The sequence below is a fragment of the Ursus americanus genome, chromosome 21 (genome assembly GCF_024610735.1).
Source record: "Ursus americanus isolate L20-20 chromosome 21, mUrsAme1.1.p, whole genome shotgun sequence".
NCBI lineage: Eukaryota > Metazoa > Chordata > Mammalia > Carnivora > Ursidae > Ursus > Ursus americanus.
Window position 1 is genome coordinate 41,345,712 of NC_142147.1, and position 20,120 is coordinate 41,365,831.

The 20,120-nt window shown below is 52.9% G+C and overlaps 1 protein-coding gene across 1 annotated transcript; it reads left to right on the forward strand.

The window, feature by feature from the left end:
• The first annotated feature begins 10,728 nt into the window (after positions 1-10,728).
• LRFN3 (leucine rich repeat and fibronectin type III domain containing 3) lies at positions 10,729-19,321 on the forward strand. Its single transcript, XM_045799966.2, has 3 exons — positions 10,729-11,798; positions 13,106-14,542; positions 16,568-19,321. The coding sequence occupies exons 2-3, from the start codon at positions 13,122-13,124 to the stop codon at positions 17,031-17,033; spliced, it is 1,887 nt and encodes a 628-aa protein (XP_045655922.1). The 5' UTR covers positions 10,729-11,798; positions 13,106-13,121; the 3' UTR covers positions 17,034-19,321.
• The last annotated feature ends 799 nt before the right edge of the window (positions 19,322-20,120 follow it).

The window sequence follows — 20,120 nt, forward strand, 5'->3', positions numbered from 1 at the left end:
GATATAGGCTCTCTGACCAAATAAATTCAGAAAAAAAAAAATGCCCTGGATCTTTCAGGACACATGCTCTGGGAGAAGCCAGCCACCATGTAAGATCACCATGCTGGAGTGGCCTTGTGCATTTGCTCTGGTCAACAGCCCACTGACCGTTCATTTGACAGTTAGCAACATTGCCGGCTACGTGAGTGAGACACCTTAGCCACCCAGGCCAGTTGAGTTTTCAAATGACTCCAGCCCCACTCAGCATCTGACTTCAACCTTATGATGGACACAAAGTGAGCACAGCCCAGCCCAGCCCCACTGAGCCCTTCTTGAATAACTGATCCATCAACTCAGAGGAAAAAGAAAATGGTCGTTTTAAGCTGCTTAATTTTCGGATAATTTGTTATGCAGCAAAATACCAGGGTTGCAAATTCTACCCTAACCCTCATCCTACAGCAGCCAGACATGTAATGTAAGCTGGGGGGCAGGGCCTGGTGTGGGACAACAGGGCATGGTGGGGACACGGATTTACCCAGAAACCCATGCCGTGCTGCTCTAGGCTGTATTGGCTAGGTTAGATCTGGTCCTCAGCCTCCCCCTTCTGCCTGCATCCCAGCCACAGTTCCCAGTCTCCCCCTTTATCTGGATTTATCTGGGGTTCTGCCAGTGGGAAGCAGTGTCAGGAGCCTGGAGAGGGGCAGCAAGAGACCATGGCAATTCATCCCTCTCCCCATGGTTGTGCCTCCTCACAGTTCCAGCCAGCTCGACAATCCCACTGGGTCCTCCAGCTTCCTTTAGGTGACTTTCACTCTGGGCTCTGCTGATGCCACCTCTGCCCTTTGTTCCTCCAGCCTGGAGTGACAGTGGCTTCCCACTGCTGCTAATTTCTGATTGCTTCACTGGCTCCCGCTTGGCCCTCTAGCTCCTCCATCTGGTGCATAACCACCTCCATGTGTTAACGTCCCTCTGTTCTAATACCTGTATCTTCTTCAGGCCCTCACAGGTAGAGCAGCTCCAGCCTACCGTGCCCAAGCAGAAAAGTGGGCTCCATGTTGTCCCAATATGGCAGAAGCCAAAAACCAAGAATGTCATGGCGGTGTTCCGATTTTTCAAACGCTGTGGATGCCAGTGGTCCTCTTACTTCAGAATAGATAGAAGCCACAGGAGAGACTGAGGAGGAGTACTTACTAGGTCAGTGAACAGACCTTTACTGAGCACCTGCGGTGTGCAGGTACTGTGTGACAAGCTGGGGACAAAGCTGTATGCAAGAGGAGTGAGTCCCTGCCCTGTATGCTTACATTATCGTAGAGGAGACAGACAAATGAAGGAAAGGAAGAACAGTGTGTGAAACACGCCATGCAGGAGGAAAGGTGGGTGATATTGTGTGAATGTGGGTGTGGGGGAGTCAGGCTTTAGTTGTGGCGACACAATGGCAGCATTGAGATGGGGCATCTGAGCTGAGAGACCTCAAGGACAAGAGAGCCAGGCCTACAAAGATCTGGGAGAACCATGTTCCCAGAAGACGGAATGGCCGTCACAAAGTCCCTGAGCCAGGAAAGAGCTGGGAGTGTGTGAGGAGCAGTGAGAAGGGATGGCTGGGGCAGAAGGAGTGAAAGGGAAATCGAAGGACAATGTGGAGTTGGGGGTCGGGCTGCAGTGGCCACAGGAAGGAGCTTGGATTTTACTATAAGTGCAATGAGAAGCCACTGAAAGGTTTTTAGTATGATCTGATTTATGTTTTTGAAAGACACCTCCTCCCAAAGGTGTGGTATGAGGACTACAAGTAGGACACAAGATTAGAGGCAGGGAAACCAGTCTGTAAGCAATTGCGGTAGTCCAGGCGGTGCTGAATGGGGCTCGGCCCGGGGTGTTAACAGTGGAGCGGGCGAAGTGGGTGGGTTTGGGAGAGCTGTGTCACAGAAACCAGAAGGGGAGTTTTCAGACAGGACTGGTCTGGAGGACTTGTTAAAATGCAGACTGCTGGGTCCTGTCCCCAGAGATTACAGTTCAGTGGGTCCAGGGCAACCAAGAATTTGCGTTTCTAACGAGTTGTCATATGATGCTGCTGCTGCTGCAGACCCAGAAATCACACTTTGAAAACCACTAAGTGTAAAACAATGCTTTCTAATAGAAATAGAAGGTAAGCCATGTGTCTTAGTTAAAAATTTCTAGGGGTGCCTGGCTGGCTCAGTCAGAAAAGCAGGCGACGCTTGATCATGGGGTCATGAGTTCGAGCCCCATGTTGGGTGTAGAGACTACTTAAATAAATTTAAAAATAAAATAAAATTTTCTAGTAGCCATGGTTAAACAAAAAGGGTGAAAATATTTTAATAAAATATTTCAGTCATATATGTTATTATTAATATATCCCAAATACTATTGTTTCAACAAGTTACCAATGTTTTTAATTTTTTTTTAATTTTTATTTATTTATTTATTTGAGAGAGAGAGAAAAAGAATGAACAGGAGGGGCAGAAGGAGAGGAAGAGAGAATCAGAAGCAGACTCCGTGCTCAGCATGGAGCCAATGCAGGGCTCCATCTCACCACCCAGAGATCATGACCTGAGCCAACACCAAGAGTGGGATGCTTAACCGACAGTGCCACCCAGACGCCCCTACATGTTACCCATGTTTTTAGAATTCTTGAGATATTTTACATTCTTTTTTGTAATAAATCTTTGAAATCCCAGTGTGTATTTATACTGATAGCACATCTTAATTAGGACGAGTTAAACCTTCAGTACCCTGTGTGGCTAATGCATACCATACTGGACAGCATAGGATAGGCCTGTTATCACAGGACCAGGGTTAAGGATAGAGAATTGCCTCTTGAGTTTAGCTACAGGGAAGAGCTTTAGCAACACAAAAGTATCAGGGTTTTTTTTGTGAAACAGAGGGAGAGAGATGGAGAGGAGAGCATGTAGGGACTTCCCTCCTGAAGTTTGGCTGTGTTACTATAATGGATGGATCAGGCTGACAACGCTGAAACCCAACATTGGATATTAACATCACAAACATGAAACATCCAGACATTATTATGTGCCTCCTGATTAAAGAACTCAACATCACCCATGAAGTAGTCTTATCTCTAAATTAAACCTGAATCTGACCCAGCCTCTAGATAGACCATTTTACAGGACATACAGAGGACAGAAGAGAACATAATAAAGGACACCAAGAAATGCAATCAGCCAAATGAGACCGTGAGACGAATGAGAGAGAGGGAAAACCATCCTAGAATAAAAGACTTAAACAGGTGCCAACAAAATGCAATGCATAGATCCTGTTTGGATTCTGATATGAACCAGTCAACAGTCAAGACATTTATAAGACAATCAGGGAAAATTGGAGACAAGTGAGTATTAAAGAAAATTAAGAAATTATTTGTTTTTAGGTGTGATAAAGGTGGTTTTTTTTTTTTAAAGAACCTTGCATTTTAGAGATACATATAAAGGTATTTATGGATGCAATCATATGATGTCTGGGATTTGCTTTAAACTAATTCTGCAGGGAGGAAGGCAGAAAAATAAAACAAGATTGGCCATATGTTGATAATTGGTGAAGAAGGCGATGGGGGATCATTACACTATTCTGTTCTTGTGCATGGTTGAACATTACCATAATAAGGTGGAGGTTTTTGGGTTTTTTGTTTTTAAACGGGGTAGAGGCGTATCTGTGAAGGAAAAGAGAGATAAGAAGAGGAAGGGATTTTTCTTCTTTTAAGACTAAAGCGCCATAAACAGACTCGAGACCTGACAGGAGATAGTGAAGATTCAGGAGAGCCGCAGGCGGCTGAGCTGGCTCCACGGCATATACAGTGGTGGGGGGCTCGCTGGTTCTTAAGGGACTGCGCAGCGCCCCCCACTCCCCTTCGCTTCACAGCGGCTGCGACTAACAGCGGCCCCCACCCACCCGCTAAGATCCATCTGGCTTGACCAGCCGCCCGCGCCTGCGCAGCATCCCCCCCACGGGGCGCGGGGCTCAGTTCCGACACCCCAGAATCCCCCGCGCCGCTCTGGAGGCGAACTTTCCAAGGGGGCGAGGCCTCAGCCACCAGATTTGAGCAAGGTGAGGCAGAGGGTGTCGCGTAGCCTTCCGGGGAAATGCAGTGGGCTTCTTAGGTGGGAAGCACCGCTTAATTCACGCAAGAGACTACGTGCCCCACAATGCACCGCGCGCGCAGCGGCTGAGCGGTGTGTTGCTGCCCCCACGTGGCAGATGAGCGGTTATAACTTAACCTAACCTGGGAATAGTGCTGGGAGGGGCAGGAGCGGGGACGGGGCTGGGGGACGCTGAGGGTTGCCTGGGAGGCGTATCCAGAGGGCAGGGTCCCGGACCTGGGCCAAGGGAGAGTGGTGGCGGTGAAGAAGTTGGAGGTAGAGCCCACTAAGAAGATTAAATTAAATGACAGAACTGTTGACTGTATATTATCGTTACCATTACAGCTAGTATTTATAGAGTAAGTACTTATGTGTGAGGCACTGCTCCCAGCTTTTTACATGAATTATCTAAATTAATCCTCCCAACAGCCAGTTGAGGTACTATCAGCCCCCCTTTACAAGAATGAAGCTGAAGCCCAAAGAAGGGAATAATTTGCCCGAAGTCAATTCAGCTGGTCAGTGGCAGGGCTGGGATATGAACCTAGGCTGTGACGCTTCCTAGTCAGGGCTTTTCTTCACTAAGACTGTAACGCCCTCTGATCACTCTGTTAAATTAGCCCAAGATTGTAATTAGCACATGAATCAACTCAAAATGGCCATTAGCATGTGGATGTCTGCGTTGATTATGTGTTCCTGCCCAAGTTTGTGATTTAGCCTTGCTCCAGGACAGAGGTTACAATCAGCATAGATTTATAATTAGCACATGAATCAGCACAGGTTTCTGTTCACAGAGATCAGATTTCTGATTAGCTCTTGAATCAACAGTTGTTTGTGTTAGAAGCTGGAATCATTAGTTTCTGATTAGCACACAGATCTGTGCACACAGGGATTACGTTCACACCTAGAAAGCCCTACCCACTTCTGGGCCAGGCGACCTCCCCCTTAAATGTTGCCCTCATCCCTTCACTGAACCTCCACCCCCAACCCCACCATCACACACAGGCAGCTAGACTTGGTGATTTCCTTGTCCCTCGCCTCTCCCCCATCTTGTTCATAACGGAATATCACACTGACCACCACAGTTCGGAAATTACCTGTTCTCTTTCTGCCTTATGAGGAGACAAAATTCCAAAGCCTGGGCTGTATCTGATTCACAGGTGTGCTCCCAGCATCGGGTCTGACACATAGTGAGGGCTCAATAAATGCTTGGGAAAATAATGTTGGACGCTCACCATCATCTTTCTGCATCGACCTAAAGATTTATCAAATCGGGTTCACTTTGCCTTCAAAGGAGTAAAGTTTGTGGTCATCCAGCCCAAAGGCAAGGGCCCAGGGTAGGTGGTTGGGTGGTCAGGGTGGGGCTGAGACATTTCCCTGGAGAAGGATTTGGTGTAGTGGATGAAAAGAGATCCCATTGCCTCTTCCCGCTGCCTCCCCTGAGGGCACGGATCTGGTGGTGGTTGATGTTGGGTCCATTATAATTCATACACTCTGTGTAATTATGACAGGGAGGAAGCCGCCCAGCCTGGGAATAAGTTCTCAACTCTCCTTGCATCCGGGGTGGCTATGTGACTAGTTCTTTCCAATAAAATATGGGCAGAAGGGAGGTTTATAGAAGGTCACTTCTGGGCCAAGTTTTGTAAGAAGCCGATGAACCTTCTCCACCCTGTCTCCTCCCATTTGCCAGGTGGAAACACATAATTCTGAGCCCCAGGAAATAATGGAGGCATAAGATGAACAAGTCGGCTGTGTGAGTCACCAGATGGAGGACAGCTGCCAACCAAGCAGGACACCTGTAGCAAGAAATCAACTATTGTATGAAGTCACTGAAATCAAGAGAGTCATTTTTACAGTAGCTGACAATATACGCACTGATACTCTGACCCTTCCTCTCTGGTCCCCTGATAGTTGTAAACCTTGGGCACCCCCTGTCATTCTGTGAAATGAACCTCTAATCCCCAGTTGTGGTGTTCAGGCTTTCACATAGCAGTTTCATACAGTGGCCCAAAGGCTCTATGTTTACTATTTAAAAGTTATCTGTATATTCCCCTCCATTCTTTGCACAGATGTAAACTTTCCCCCATGTTCTTATGGAAGTTCTCTTCCAGGTGGACAGTTGGGAGTCATTAAAGCAGACCCTGAGCATTGCATTAGGTCTTCTACCATCATCAAGCAGAGCCTCACACAGAGGACCTTGTGGTTGCCCTGTAGAAGTCAGTGCTCGCCAGAAATCCATCAGTCTGATTTACGGTGGTTGGTGTATATGTTTGGGAAGGTGGGGAGGATATACTCATCTTCCTGCCCATCTCTTTTGACCCATCCACATGGGAATGCACCTTCAGACCTAATCTTTAAAGTGAGGTCCTAGGGGTGCCTGGGTGGCTCAAGGGTTAAGCATCTGCCTTTGACTCAGGTCATGATTCCAGGGTCCTGGGATCAAGCCCTGCATCGGGCTCCCTGCTCAGTGGGGAATCTGCTTCTTCCTCTCCCACTCCCCCTGCTTATGCTCTCTCTCTCTCTGTCAAATAAATAAAATCTTAAATAAAAATAAAAATAAAAATAAAGGGAGTTCCTAGTCCTCAGTATCAATTCATGTGCTAATTACAAAGCTGAGCTAATTCCAGTGAACCCTGCTGGCTGGACTTGGGTTGGTGGGTACTAGTTGAGGATAAAGGAACACCACCTCCATCCGTCATTGCTCAAACAACCCCCAACTTGAAAGGGGCCTAAGTTTTTTTTTTTTTTTAAGATTTTATTTATTTGACAGAGAGACAGCCAGCCAGATAGGGAACACAAGCAGGGGGAGTGGGAAAGGAAGAAGCAGGCTTCCAGTGGAGGAGCCTGATGTGGGGCTCGATCCCATAACGCCGGGATCACGCCCTGAGCCTAAGGCAGACGCTTAACAACCCAAGCACCCCCTAAGTTTATTTATAAAGTCTTTTTCTGACAGACAGACTTCATTGATTTGAATGCCCATGTGCGTATGTATGTGTATGCACATGTGTGTGTACCCATCCCTTATAGGTGTTTGATACGGCTTTCTAAATATGTTTCTTGTGCGTATGTGTGGGAATATGGCTCACACATGCATGCAAGAGAGAATCTGTGCAGAGTGTGTTTCTGCACATAGGATCTCATGTCTGAGTGTGAGTCTGTGCGTGTGTGTGTCGGAGGTGTGTGCCTAAGTGTGCACTTGTGTATGTCCCCTGTATTTGTTTTTTTTTAATCTTTTTTAAAAAGATTTCATTTATTTATTTGACAGAGAGAGAGAGAGAGAGAGCCCAAGCTGGGGGAGGGGCAGAGGGAGAGGGAGAAGCAGGCTCCCCACTGAGCAGGGAGCCTGATGCGGGGCTAGATCCCAGGAGATCATGACCTGAGCCAAACGCAGATGCTTAACCGACTGAGCCACCCAGGCACCCCATGTCCCCTGTATTTGAACACGAAGCCAGGTGCATATGTGTTCTACGCGCCTGCTGTGTCTGTGTTCTGGTGAGCCTCTGAGTACGTGATGTGCATGTATGAATATGGATGTGTCCCCCGTGTGTATTTGTATATTCAGGCAGATTCGGTGTGCGTAAATGAGCAGCCCCCTTCCCCTGAAGCCCCCCTCAGCTCCCAGGCAGTTTAACCTCATTCTTCCTGCTGTGGCTCTTTCCGCTGCTTTTGTCCCCTTCTCCAGATGTTGTAATTAAGTAAATGCAGCAATTAAGCAGAGCCCCCCAAACCACCATCCCACCAGGATCCCCTCACAGGAGCTAATGAAGGACTGCAGCACATGCAGACATATGCACAGTACTATTCAGGCACCGCAGGGACCCCCCAGACTGCACATGCTATAGCATGAGGGCACACAAAAAACACAGAGGGTCCCTTTGCCCACCTGCTTTGTTCTACTCATGCTTCAGGTCTCAGCATAAAGGTCCCCTCCTCTGGGAAGCCTCCCTCACTGGGGGCTAGGAGCCAGGGCGCCTAAAGGGTTAGACTCTGCCTCTGGGACCCCACACCCCTCTGCTTCCTCCATCAGAGCCCTGACCACTCAGGCCTGTGCTTTGCCATCAAAGCCCTTAATTATTTTGCCTTGTGCATCCCCTGTCACACCCTGGCCACTGTGGCTTGGGCCTCTGTCATGACAGTTCCAGGCTGTGCAGCCCTAGCTTCTCCCAGCCCAGCCCTGATCACTTTGGGCTGTCTGGAGAAGTGTCTTTTTCGCTTTTGAAATTTGAGCTCAGTGAAAGCAGGCCCTGACCCTGCCTAGGTCACACACTTCTGCTGCAGTGTCATTTAGCACACAGCCATGGCCAGACAGCCACAGTAAATGTTGAACTAGCATCTTTGCATCTGCCCCTCTCTATTTCCGAGCCCCACTTTATGTCTCTAAATATGTCGTTTTCTCTGGCACACGCTTAGAATGCTAAATCCCCTCAATCCACCAGCTTTCAGCACAGCTGTGGTGGACAGTTCCATGCAAGCTGCAGATGTCCCTGGTTTAGCCCAGTGGTCCTCAAAGTATGGTCCCTAGACCAGCATCATCAGCATCACTTGGGAACTTGTTGGAAATGCAAACGTTTGGGCCTCACCTAGAAGTACTGGATCAGAAGCTCTAAGACTGGGGCCTGGAGATCGATTGCTAAGGTGATCCCAACTAAAGTGTGAGGACAACTGGTTTAGTTCATACAAGGCATTCCTCTCTGCTTTTCTGCCTCAGATCCCAGATGGCTCTCAGCACCACCCCCTCCCACCAAAGAGATGACCATCACCCAAAGGGGTAAGGACTAGTGTATAAATGCAGGGGCAGGGGAAAGAAATTTTGCAGGGGGGGGGAGTTGAGAGGGAAACATAATTCTGATGTGTTCTACAAGGTTTCTTAATGTTCCCCAGCTGAACTGAGTCCCAGTTGCCCAGAGGGTTAATCTGCTCTTCACCTGCACCCTCTATTAACTTTTTTCCTCCGCTGCCTCATTCTCCCCAATTGCTTGCCCATTTTCTGGGGTCACCCCCAAATCAGTCAATTCCACTGAATTCTAATCCCATTCTGCTCTTGGACTGTGTCCAGGTATTTCCATCAATCTCCCCATCTCCACCACTTCTGTAGTGTCTTTGAGACTTCTGCATCCTTTTTCTGAGTGTCTGATTAACCAGTATCCACTATGCTGGGCCAGGAGCACCAATGAACTTTGCTAATGATCTGGAAAGATGGGCCCTAGAGCTGAGTTAATTTTAGCTGCAATTTTTCAATACACATGAATGGAAGGAGCCAAAAGTCTGTTCTGAAACCTTCAGCAGAGCTAAGGATGCAGGGTGATGTGCATACATGTTCCTACCCCCCAAAAATGTGGCTTTACTCCTCTACTGGGGGGGTGGTGTCCCTGGGGGTGGTATATGACCATTCAGGTCCCCCCAGGGTTAGGGCCATGACCAAAGGCCAAGCCTGTGTTCCCTTCAGACCAGGGGTCCCAAAGATCAGGTCCCCCATGTTGCTATAACAAAGTTCCAAGGGCAGGCTTGTAGACCACCACCCACATCCCTCTTCCTGTGATACCATGTGCCAGGAGACATGTGGAACCCCCCACTTCCCCTCCACTACCCTCTCACAATGGTCATGACAGGCAGCCCCAACTCCTGGTGAGTCATGTATTAGTTCAATTCTAGCAGAGTCCTCTGTGGGGCAGTGGACTCAAGTCAGGGAGAGGGGAAGGTAGTGGACACACTTCTCTGGGTCAACCTGTCCAGTCCCCTGCCTCTGTTCCATTTCCTATCTTGTCTAGTCTCCTGCCTCTGTCCCATTTCCTATCTTTTCCATCCTCCATGGGCTACCTGTCCAGTGCTTCTTGAGGTCTAGCTTTCCAGAGGGCACAGGTCTGGGAGCCAAGTTTTCCCCTTGCACCCAGGACAAGGAGGCTTGGGAAGGAGCAGAGTCTCCTGAAAGATCAGGCCTGTTGCTGGCCAGGGTCCAAGTAAGGAAACCCCACTTAGGGAAGGACATCCCAGGGAGGTGGTGCTGAGACAAAGGAGCAGGAGACAGGCTAGGGGGCCCAAGGCTCTGGGATGGAAGGCCGTATTCAAAGCTGTGAATAAGAACTGGAAACACACACAAATACACATACCCATCCTCACAGCTGAGTTGCCCCTGTTCAGTCTCCGCCCCCCATACCGCCCAACCCCTCAGCCCACCCGTGTCTCAGTCTCTTTGACTTTCTCTGTGTCTCTGTCTTTGTCTATCTCTGTCTTGTCCTTGTCTATTTCTCTCTGGCTCTCCCACTGTCTCTGTGTATTTCCATCCTTGAATGTGTGGGTCTTTCTATCTCTTTGTCTCTGCCTCTCTCATTCTACTCCTGTCTCTGAATCTAAACCTGCCATCTTTTTGTCTCTGTCTCTCTCAATCTGTGTGTCTCTTTGTCTCAGTCTCTGTGTCTCTCCGTATCCAAAGATTTTTTCTCACTCCCAAGCAACGCCAGGGCGACTCCATGGGAGATGGGGCCAGACGCGCTCCTTTGAGAGAGGGGGGCTGCCTACACCTTTAAGCGCGGGCACGCGCGGGGCCTGCGCCTTTAAGCGCGGGCGCGCGCGAGGCCCTGGGTTCCCGGCGAGGAGGCCGCGGGAGCGCCCGGACCCGGCCCGCCTGCCCGGCCCCCGCCCGGCCCCCGCCCCGGCCCCGGCGGGGGAGGGGTCTCTGAGAGCGGCCCCTCCCCCCTGCGCCCCCACCTGCTCTGCGGTGTCTCCACTCCGCGTGTCCCTGTCTGTCCGTCTGTCCTCGCCCAGGCCTCGCCCCACCCCGGCCCCCGGGGCTGCCTTGCCACCCCCCCCCACCGCATCCGCCCCCCTCCCTCCGGGCCAGTCCCCGCCGCAGCCCGGGGAAGCAAGCCGGGACCACACCGCCCCAAACCCAGCGCCTGCACCCCGACATCGGTGGCCTGCACCCCGAGATTGGATCCAGAGATCTGGAAACCTGAGACTGAGACCCTGATCTGGGGCTGGGACCCGAAGACCTGGAGCCGGAACACCTAGTATCTGGGGCTGGAATCTCAACATCAGTCTCTGGAACCCCAAGACTTGGAATATGGACCCCCAAATTTGGAGCCTGAACCTCAAGATTTCGCATCTAAAGCCCCAAATCTGGAACTGAACTCTGAATGCTGTGCCTGGGACCTTGAAATCTGGGACCAGATTCCCATATTCTATACTCTGGAACCCACTATTTGGGACCTGAACCCTGAGATTTAGGCCTCAAATTCCGAGATCTGAACCCTGGCATTCCAAGGGGCCTAAACCTGAGTTTGAGCCTGAAGTCCTTGCTGCAAACCCGAATGCTGAAATTGAGGGCTAGAGACATACAAATTTTGATTTGGCACCCCAATATCTGAACCCAGCACCCCAGTATCGGATCCCCGGACTGGGCTTGAGACTCAGACCCATTACTCTCCATTTGGCTGTATTAGCATCCCAAGACCAGAGCTAGGAGACACTGGCTCTGACCAACCCAAACTGGAGTCTAGGTCTCTAAAATTGACCCCTAGAGGCCCTATATTTAGAGATCTAGGAGCCCAAGTATCAAGGTCTAGAGACTCCATGGCCACAGATCTGGGCTGAGGCACAACACAGTCCCTCTACAGAGGCCTTGGGGACAGAGAAGGCATGACCAGGCCCCCCCTCCAGAGCCCTGACCCCTGACCCCTTGGAGCCTGAGGACTCTGCTCCCTGGGGCAGCTTCAAGCTCAGGTAAGGTTACTGGGGGACCCCCATGGTAGGGAGGGACTTGGGAGGAACTTTGTGGCTGGGGGTGGAGGTAAGTGAGGACTAGGTCCCCCTGGGCACCCTTGGGGTCTCCCCAGGAAACAGATATACTCCCCCACCCCCCACCCCAAGGTTTTGCCTCCAGCTCCTGCTGTCCTCAGATACTTTCTGGATATTTATTTGACCAGCACTACCCCTCTCTGACCTCCTCTTCCCCAGTTTATGGCACCTCCAGGTCTCTGATCTCGCACTCTGTTCTCCAATTTCTTCCCACCATCTGTCTCATCTGACCATCTCCAGACGCCTCTCCTGGCCACCGTTCCTTTCACTGACCATCTCTCTTCACCACTCCTCGCTCTAATCATCTTTGACACTTCCATCCATCGCTGCTGTCTCAGGCCACCTCTGTCTGCTGCTTCACTCAGTGACCACCTTTGGCATTCTGTCCACCGTGCCTCTCTCTAATCATCTTTCACCAGCTCTCTTGCTCTCGTCCACCCCTGACTCTGAGCCTTGGCCTGTCTCTGACCATCTTCTGCCATTGCTCTCGCCCTCCTCTCAGCCTGTCCCAACTGCCAGTCTGCCACCCTACTGACCACCTCCCTTCTCTCTGTCTCTGTTGAGCACTGGAGTTCTCTAATCATCTCTAGTATCTCTGGCTGCCCTTCCTCTCTTTGATGACCTCTCCCGGCACCCACCATTCTACCCAGCTGTCCTCATCTCCAGCTGTCTCTGACACATCTGTCCATTCGTCCTCTCTCTGACTACCTCTCTGGCTCTTGACCATTTCTGACCATCTTTGACCATGTCTCTTAGATCTGAGCACCCTTGACCATGTCCCCTCCTTTGTCCACCTCTCCTCTTCTTGGCCATCTCTAACCACCTCCCTTCTCTGGTCATGTTTGACTACTTCTAATCATTCCCACCACCCTGACCGCCTCTTCTCTCTGGCCGTCTTTGACCACGTTTCAAACCCTCTGGCTTCCCTTCTACACACTCTCATCAACCCTCCCATTCCCTCACTGTCTCTGACCATCTCTAATTACCTCCCTCTCCTCTCACTGTCTTTGTTCATGCCTGCTCCCTCTGCCCCTCCATGACACATCCCTCTGAGTCTTTGACCATCTCCTCTGGCTTTTGATCTGTCCAACCCCTCCCACCCCTCCGCCTGACCATCTCTGACCCAACTGTTTTCCTCTGAGCCCTCCCTCCCGGTCTTGAACCGCCCTAGTGCCCTCTGGCACCCCTCTTCTGGCCTCAGCCTGCCCTAATGCCTCCCTTCTTCCCTGTAGGCCGCCCCCGCCCGCAATGGCCGTCCTCCCACTGCTCCTCTGCCTGCTGCCGCTGGCCCCTGCCTCGTCTCCGTCCCAGCCAGCCACACCCAGCCCGTGTCCCCGCCGCTGCCGCTGCCAGACACAGTCCCTGCCCCTCAGTGTGCTGTGCCCGGGGGCAGGCCTTCTGTTCGTGCCCCCCTCGCTGGACCGCCGGGCTGCCGAGCTGCGCCTGGCGGACAACTTCATCGCGGCCGTGCGCCGCCGAGACCTGGCTAACATGACCGGCCTGCTGCATCTGAGCTTGTCGCGGAACACCATCCGCCACGTGGCCGCCGGCGCCTTCGCCGACCTGCGCGCCCTGCGGGCCCTGCACCTCGACGGGAACCGGCTGACCTCGCTGGGCGAGGGTCAGCTGCGCGGCCTGGTCAACTTGCGCCATCTCATTCTGAGCAACAACCAGCTGGTGGCCCTGGCGGCCGGCGCCCTGGACGACTGCGCCGAGACGCTCGAGGATCTGGACCTCTCCTACAACAACCTGGAGCAGCTGCCTTGGGAGGCCTTGGGCCGCCTGGGCAACGTCAACACGTTGGGCCTCGACCACAACCTGCTGGCCTCCGTGCCCGCTGGCGCCTTTTCCCGCCTGCACAAGTTGGCACGGCTGGACATGACGTCCAATCGCCTGACCACCATCCCACCCGACCCGCTCTTCTCCCGCCTGCCGCTGCTGGCCAGGCCCCGCGGCTCACCTGCCTCCGCCCTGGTGCTGGCCTTTGGCGGGAACCCCCTGCACTGCAACTGCGAGCTGGTGTGGCTGCGGCGGCTGGCCCGGGAGGACGACCTGGAGGCCTGCGCCTCCCCGCCTGCTCTGGGCGGCCGCTACTTCTGGGCTGTGGGTGAGGAGGAATTTGTGTGCGAGCCCCCTGTGGTGACTCACCGCTCGCCGCCCCTGGCAGTGCCTGCAGGTCGGCCAGCTGCCCTGCGCTGCCGGGCAGTGGGGGACCCCGAGCCCCGCGTGCGCTGGGTGTCACCCCAGGGCCGGCTGGTGGGCAATTCGAGCCGTGCTCGTGCCTTCCCTAACGGGACATTGGAGCTGCTGGTCACCGAGCCAGGCGATGGTGGCATTTTCACTTGCATTGCGGCCAATGCAGCTGGTGAGGCCACCGCTGCTGTTGAGCTGACCGTGGGTCCCCCACCACCTCCCCAGCTAGCCAACAGCACCAGTTGTGACCCCCCGCGGGACGGGGATCCGGATGCCCTCACCCCGCCCTCTGCCGCCTCCGCCTCCGCCGCTGCCAAGGCAGCTGACACTGGGCCCCCTACCGACCGTGGTGTCCAGGTGACTGAGCATGGGGCCACAGCTGCTCTTGTCCAGTGGCCAGATCAGCGGCCTATCCCAGGCATCCGCATGTACCAGATCCAGTACAACAGCTCAGCCGACGACATCCTCGTCTACAGGTGCAAGGTCCAGGCATTGGGCAGCGTGGGTGGCAGACTGAGGAGGAGGGAGGGTTGGAGATATGTCTGTTGACACCCCAGGCTGCAACACAGCTGAGAAATGAGGCTGAAGGTTCCAATCAGACAGCAAAGGTAAAAGAAATCAGGCAGAGAAGGTAAAAGAAATCTGGCAGTAGTGATAAAAAGAAATCAGGCAGCAAAAGTAAATAGTAACAGATATAAAAAAGAAATCAGGCAGCAAGAGTAAAAAGTAATCAGACCAAAAGAATAAAAAGTTAATCAGGGAGGGGGGCAAGGTTGGAGGGGTACAAACAAATTGAATATAAAGGTAAAGAGGAACCAGGTGCTTCCAAAGGACAGGACCAGATATAAGCCAAGTTGCAAGAAGTAAAGGAGATCAAACAGGAAGGTCCAGAGTTCATGGGGCAAATGAAATGAAGGAGGAGGTGAAACAGAGATCAGGCTTTGGGTCTGTGCTGTGTGACCTACTCCACATGTTTAGAGTTCTAATATGGTGACATCTCAATGTTTGATTTCCTAAATCAAATTCAACCTCGTTCATGCTCCGCCTGCTAGGTGAACGGGAACATTCACTTTGCCCACTGTTGGGGATTCCCTTCTCTATTTAATTGTTGCAAGTGAGAGAAGAAAATCTGGGGCTTATACACTCCAAGAGGTGGATCAGGACATATTCCACCCCCAGGCTGGAGAGCATTTGGAACATCTGCTGTGGCTGGCCACATGTGGTCAGGAGTGGAGCTCTGACCCACATGCTGCTGACACTTCTCGGCTGAGTCCAACCTTGCATGGGTGGCTATGGGTGGTTCCCTCTTCTCACTGCCAGGCTGGGCCCAGGGTGCAGTTCCCGAAGCCTGGCTGCAGGGAGTCAGGCCTCCTAACGCCTGGGGCACGCACCTTATAAACCCAGTACCTGGGTCCCTTTTCCTTCCCCAGGGGCCCATATCTCAAGAGATCATCAACTGATTTCCTTTTTAATCCTGGAAATCTAGCAAGCTTCTTCTGTCCCCTTTCTCAGATGGCCGTACTCCCTGGCAGGGGAGTCGGCTCCATGGAGGGCCCACACCTGAAAATCCCACCAGCCCTGCCCACCTTGCCTGGCAGGAGGTGAGACAAATGCTCTCCTAGATAGTCACCCTCTCAGAGACAATCACGGAGTTCCCTGTGACTCCCTCATTAAAGCAGTTTAGGAATAAGACATTATAAAACAAGTTAAATCTCCAACAGGGTGCTCTGCTCCAAAAGGAAATAAAGTAGAACTGGGTGCTAAGGATAAAAGGAAATGGGAAAGGAAAGGATAAAAACCAGGCAACAGAGACAAAAAGGGAATCAAGAGCTGGAGCTGGAAGAAATAAGGCAACAGGGAGAAAAAGGAATCAGCTGTGATGGCCGAGGCACATCAGTTTCAGGAGAACAGAGACGGCTCACCGGAAAGCAGGCTATAGAGACAATAATGATAATAAGGCAGTGGGGCTAGGGGGACATTCATTGGCAGGTTAGAAGGAAATCAGGCATCAGCAGTATGGGGGAATCAGGCGGTGAGATGAGAGGATTCTGGCTGTACGCTGGAGGAACATAGGGCAGCTGGAAAAGGGAAATCAGGCCCCAGCTGGAGGAGAGGTAGAGGGGGGAACCTGGGGGAACCTGGGAAGTTGGGCGAGGGTCTAGAGGGAGACCGGGAGGTGGGATTGGAGGGAAAGTTGCACTGCAGGGAAGCCGGTCAGTGAGGCTACGGTGAAGCAGCAGAGCAGAGGAGCAGTGGGCAGTGGCCCCCCGAGGGAATCTGGGGGATTTGAGCGGCAGGTGCCAGCAACCCAAGATGACTCATGGGTTATCAGTCAGGAGGCTGACCGGGTATTAGACCAAAGGGAATATGAGTGGTGGTGGGAAGGAACTTGGGCTAACAGCGGGCTGGGGGAGAGATCTTCCAGACCAGAGGGTTGGGGCACAGTGGAGGGTGGGTGCTGGGCAGCCAGAGACCTGACCCCCACCTGCCTGTCCCTCCAGGATGATTCCCGCCGACAGCCGCTCTTTCTTGTTGTCGGACCTGGCGTCGGGCCGCACCTACGATCTCTGTGTGCTGGCGGTGTACGAGGACGGCGCCACGGGGCTGACGGCCACGCGGCCCGTGGGCTGCGCCCGCTTCTCCACAGAGCCGGCGCTGCGGCCCTGCGGGGCCCCGCACGCACCCTTCCTGGGCGGCACCATGATCATCGCCCTTGGTGGAGTCATCGTGGCCTCTGTACTGGTCTTCATCTTCGTGCTGCTTATGCGCTACAAGGTGCATGGCGGCCAGCCCCCCGGCAAGACCAAGGCACCCGCACCCGTCAGCAGCGTTTGTTTGCAGACCAACGGCGCCCTGGGCCCCACACTGGCCCCGCCCGCCCCTGAGCCTGCTGCGCCCAGGGCCCACACCGTGGTCCAGCTGGACTGTGAGCCCTGGAGGCCCAGCCACGAACCCACGGGACCCTAGCCTCGCGCCCACCTCTATGGCCCTTCTGGCCCCAGGGGTGGGAGGACCCAGGCACCCCGTGGGACCTGGCCTCAGACTCACCAAATTGCTCACGGTTTTTAAAACTCTGATGGGGAGGGTGTCGGGGGCACCGGGGCACAACAAGAAAGTCCTATTTTTCTAAGCTTGGGCCTAGGCCCTTGCCCTTGTCTCTGTCTGTGGCGGTTGGGGGGGGGATCATGCAGGGGTCTGGAGTTGGGAATGCCTCCTCTGGGGAGAGACACCCCCCCACCCCATTCTGTCTGAGGTTCCTGAATGAGGCTGAGGATGGTCCTCCATTCAATCGACAGAATTCTGTGAGCGTGCCCCCTGGGTGCACCCTGTGCTGGGTGATGCTACCATGACCCAGAGGGCCCCAAGCCCTGACCAGATAGTGATAGTTCAGAGTGAGCAGAGACGTGGCGATGAGGGAAACCTAGGAGATTGTGGGAGCCCAGGAAAGGTGACTCAGCCTAGGGTGTGGTCAGGGAGTCTTCCTGGAGGAAAGATGAGATCTGAGCACGACATCAGAAGGAGATAATTGGGCAAAGAACAAAGGGAAAGCTGTTCCAGGCAGAGGGCCCAGCACAAGCAAGGACTTAGTGAATGCCAGACACTGGGGGTATTGTGGTAGAGGTAAGGCAGGAGGGGTGAGCAGGGTCCAGGACCTCCAGGCTGAGGAACTCAGACTCTGGCCTAATAGTACTGGGGAGCCATGGAGGAGTCTATGCAGGGGAGGAACAGGGTCATGAATGGGCTTTAGGAAGCTCTTTCTAGCTGTCATGAAGAGCATGGACCAGAGGGGAAGACTGAAGCTGGGAGCCTGGGGGAAGCCAAGGCAGGGACCCAGATGGGTAAGGACAAGACTGGACCAGGGCAGGGCTGGGGGAAAGGAATAGGGGGTAGGTGAGAGAGGAAGCTGAAGTTATGGGTTATGGAGCTGAAGTGCTATGGGGGAGGGAAGTGTCCAGGGTGAGGCCCAGGGCTCTGGCCAAGGCAGGGAACAGTAGAGCCACCTGATACAGAACCAGGAAGGTGGTACAGGTTTGGGGAATATGCTGAGGCCAATGGGGGACTTGGTGAATGTGGGGGGCCCAGAAGACATCTAGGTGGTGGTGGCCAGGAGGCTTCAGGACCCTGGTCTGAGGCTGGAGCTGGGGACAGAAAAGAAGGTTATGTCAGCGGAGATGAGGAATGGGGTGATGAGACAGCCTCTGGGACTTTCCATATTTAAGAGACAGGCAAGAAAAACCTGACAAAGACTAAATAGGACCAGCAGATGGAGGGACAGAGTAAAGCAAACCAGGCAAGTCAGACCCAAGTGACTATTCTGTTTAGTGCTATCAGGCCACAGTGACCTCACTGAGAGTAGTGTTAGGAGATTGGTTCAGCAGGTGCCCGATTCAGCTGATTTGAGAGTAGGAGTAAGAAAGTATAGTTAGGGAGCACAGACCCTGTGATTCTGTGGACCTAGGGCCTGGTTCAGGTTGATCTGGACCTGTCAGCCCTGTGTCTCTGCAAGGCTGGTCTTACTCTGCCTTGGACTGCCTTGGGCCCCCCTCAGACACCAGACCTACAGGTTTGGTAGACCAAACCCTAGCTCTTGGTAACACCGGGCCTCATTGGAGATCCAGGAATGGGATAGGCAGGAAAAGGAATAGTGTTCCCTAACTCCAGGCCTCCTCTGGTAGTGGGTCCAGAGGCAGAGAAGATGGGGGTGGGGGAGATGGGCTTCAGTTCTGTGAGTGTTCTCTGGCATGATGCTGGTGTGAGGGGCATGGTGAAGGAGGCCCAACTGGACTGGCCGTTCTCAAGACCTGGTGCACATGACCTTGTCCTCGTGGGATAACATCCTAGATTCTGCAACGGTTTTCTTGGTGGGTGTAGGTTTTGAAAATGATCTTCCACCAGCCATGGGAACAATCTGAGTCCCAGGGACCTGGTCTGACTCCCGAGTCCTCCAGAAGCATAATGAGGTCCTTCTTGTTTGTTACCCTCGGTGGTTGAGGTCAGGTGACGCCATCAGGGTGAGTGAGGTGTCTTGGCCAAGGCGGCCTAGGAGCGGGAAGATTGGAGATCTAGTGCCAACTACAAGATACCAGTTGCTGCCACAAGGGGGAGCCAGAGTGCACCATTCCTCAACCCTTTTAAATTTGAGCAATTTATTGTGTGCCTACTTGTGCAGCATGCTGGCAATTCAATACTGAGCAAATACAGGCACAGGTCCTGCCCTCACATCTCTCACCATTTGGTGGGGAAAAAAATGTTAAATAATCACACAAGCCAGTGTAAAGCATCTGTGGTGACGGGGGTGGGGGGTGGGGAGTGGGGATGGGGACATGCCCGAGAGATACTTGGAACCGTGAGACCCTATAACCAGGAGACCTGACCCAGGAATTGAGGTTGAGAGAGGCTTCCTGGAGGAAGTGACTACTCAGCTGAGATCTGAAGGATGCTCAGGTTGGAGTTAACTGCATCAGGGGTGGAAAGGGCATCCCATGCAAATGGAACAGCATGTGCAGAAGTGTAGGGACCGGGATGGGGGTGGTACATGGGGAGTAACAGGGTTTGAAGGGGGCTGCTGAGGTGGGGTGAGGAAAGGATGCTGTGTTGAGGCTGGAAAGTGGGAAGGGGGCAGATGATGCAGGGCCCTGTAGGCTGCCGGGAAGAGTCTGGGTTTTATCAGAAGTGGCATGAGAAGCCATTGGAGGTTTTGAACAGTGAGGAGGGTAGTGCGCCCTGATCTTTAGGAAGCTCCACGGGTACGTCTGTTTGCACGCAGGGGACAGAAGTGAAGAAGGGAGACCAGGGAAGGGGCTACTGCAATGGTCCAGGCAGAATGCTGACCCAAACAAGATTGGGGCCTGAAGTGGATGGACTGGAGAGAGATTTGAGACTACCTCACCAGAGGCCTCTGTCCCCTAGGCAAAGGAGGACAATATGGACCACTGTCCGATGATCTGGCTCTCAGGAAAGATTGCAGAGACTGGAAAGAAGAGCTGTGGGACCCTGGTGTCTGCTATCCAAGGATCCATCCCTCAGATGAGGAAGCTGACCTCTCTGTAGCAT

What these genes read in the sequence shown, in the direction of transcription:
- LRFN3 (XM_045799966.2), top strand. Translation starts at nt 13,122, where the DNA reads ATGGCCGTCCTCCCACTGCTCCTCTGCCTGCTGCCGCTGGCCCCTGCC. An exon ending in GACGACATCCTCGTCTACAG is followed by an intron (nt 14,543 to 16,567) that starts GTGCAAGGTCCA and finishes CTGTCCCTCCAG; the next exon opens with GATGATTCCCGCCGACAGCC.